The following is a 2,335-nucleotide window of genomic DNA, read 5'->3' on the forward strand; positions in this document are numbered from 1 at the left end:
GTTCTCTCCCCGACGCTCCCTCCCCGTCTCTCCCTCCCCATCTCTCCCATCAATGTTCTCTCCCCGATGCTCTCTCCCCGATGCTCCCTCCCCGTCTCTCCCTCCCCATCTATCCCACCTCCCGTTCTCTCCCCGATGCTCCTTCCTTGCCGCTCCTTCCCCATGCTCCCGCCATGCTTCCCACTCTGTGTGCTGGGGCAGTGCCAGCCCTTACCTTGGTATTATTGACACACTGTAGGCAGCGGTCACGGGCACTGACACTCTCACAGTTGCTGTGCTGGTTACACTGACACTGCACCGAGCAGTTTGGGCCCACGTACCCAAAATGACATTGGCAGCTGTTGGGCTGCACACACGTCCCATTGACACAGCCTTGTTCGCACACCGGCTTACAGAGTCCGAGCCCACTGTGCAGGGTGTCGGGGGTGGGATGGGGGGTGTAGAGAGAGGTGGGAGAGCGGGCAGGGAGGGAGTGAGAGCAGGTTTACGGACAGAGAGCGGGAAGGGGGAGATACAAGGAGAGGGGAGATGGGAACAGCACAGAGAGGCAGAGGGGTGGAGACGGAAGAAGGGGCGGAGACGGAAGGGGCCGAGGAGAGTGGGGGTGAGTTTGAGCAGCAGCATAGGGCGTGGTGGATGGGAGGGTGTGGGATCCAATTAGGGGAGTGGGGTGAGGGATGTGGAGTAGACGGTGGGTGAGGGGGACATATAGGGGTGAGGGGGAGAAGAGAGACAGACAGTGGTTAATCAGTCAGACTGTACAGAGGCTCCATCACATACAATATTGTGGCATGGACCTCTTGGTTCCATCGCACTCTCTCCGCATCTCAGTCTCCGAGCTGACCAAGTGTCGGAAATCCGCTGTCTCCCACTCTCTGTTCACCCAATTCCTGATGGTGTAGGGCTGGGAGGCTGCCTGGAGATAACATTCCCCATCACACTGCGAGGAACAGACACAGTCCTTCCATCTCCCAGCTCCAGACCAACTCCAAATCTAAATCCCCACCTCTATCTGTTGTCCTTTCAAAAACTCTCTCTCTACAATTCAACTCTGTTCCTGAAATTTCACAAAGCATTTATCATAGTCCTCAATAAACATAATCTAAACTTTACAAACATGCGCTCCTGCCCTCCCACCACCTCACTCTCTGCACGTGCACTCACTCAGGCACACTGACTGTAGCACACCAACCCACTCTCTCGCTCTCTCTCTCTCACACACACACACACACACACCACACACACCACACACACCCCCCCCCCCCCCCACCGTATTACACACCCGTTATGCACATTCTGCCTGTCTCGCACTCTCTTTACTCGCTCACTCCCTGTGTCACTCACCTATCCTGCATGTAGCCATTCCGACAGAGACACTCAAACCCTTGCAGCTTGTCGGTGCAGTTCTGGGTGTCGTCACAGTCATGGTGCCCGTTTAAACACTCGTTCTCTGGTGGACAGGACATGAAGGCCCAGCTGCCCTCGGACGCTGGGCAGGTTTGACCACTGTCTGCGAGGGGCACAAAGGAAACCATCAAACACAGGGGCATGCAGGTACAGAATAACGAGAGCTTTCCACTGTCTGAGCCATTCAGCCACCGTCTGCCCCTCCCCCACACTGGATACAGGCCCACCCCCCCCCTGTCCCCCCGCTACACTGGATACAGGCCCACCCACTGCCTGTCCCCCCGCTACACTGGATACAGGCTCACCCACCGCCTGTCCCTCTGCTACACTGGATACAGGCTCACCCACCGCCTGTCCCCTCCCTCTACACTGGATACAGGCTCACTCACCGCCTGTCTCCACCATCCCCCGCTCCCCCCACACTGGGTACAGACTCACCCACTGCCTGTTCCCCCCCCACCACCCCCCCAACCTGGATAAAAAGGCTCACCCACCGCCTGTCCCCCAGCTCCAATCTGGATACAGGTTCACCCACCGCCTGCCCCCTACCCTGGCCCAGATTTCCCGTTGCTTGGCTAAGGATTATAGTGTGAATGGGTACGTACCATCCTGAGGCCCATTCAGGCCGCCCTGGATACACCTGCCGATTCCGTTGAGGCCGCGGGTGGCACACCATCCACAGTGAGAGTGTCGGATACAGTGGGAGCACTGCTGGTAGCTGGCACATGACAGGTTACAGCTGGCCCTCTGCCCCTTCAGCAGGCGGCCACACATCCCAGCAGCACATCGCAGAGGCAGGAAACTTGGGCTCATACACTACGGCACAAGGAGAGCCAACATCAGTCAGTGATGCTGGGGATGAGGGAAGAAGGGAGAGGATATTGGGACGGGGTCGGGGGTAGGGGGGAGGATGTTGGGACGGGGTCGG

The 2,335-nt window shown here is 58.2% G+C and overlaps 1 protein-coding gene across 1 annotated transcript in view; it reads right to left on the reverse strand.

Moving 5' to 3' along the window:
* Nucleotides 1-2,335, reverse strand: part of megf8 (multiple EGF-like-domains 8) — a 23,277-nt gene that overhangs the window by 6,122 nt on the left and 14,820 nt on the right. The window contains exons 14-16 of the mRNA XM_048620569.1: nucleotides 2,013-2,223; nucleotides 1,345-1,510; nucleotides 215-407 (exon numbers count right to left, since the gene is read on the reverse strand). Coding sequence (XP_048476526.1) covers nucleotides 215-407; nucleotides 1,345-1,510; nucleotides 2,013-2,223 — 570 coding nt within the window. The remainder of the gene's footprint in view (nucleotides 1-214; nucleotides 408-1,344; nucleotides 1,511-2,012; nucleotides 2,224-2,335) is intronic.

Source organism: Rhincodon typus, chromosome 47 (assembly GCF_021869965.1).
Source record: "Rhincodon typus isolate 14 chromosome 47, sRhiTyp1.1, whole genome shotgun sequence".
Lineage (NCBI taxonomy): Eukaryota > Metazoa > Chordata > Chondrichthyes > Orectolobiformes > Rhincodontidae > Rhincodon > Rhincodon typus.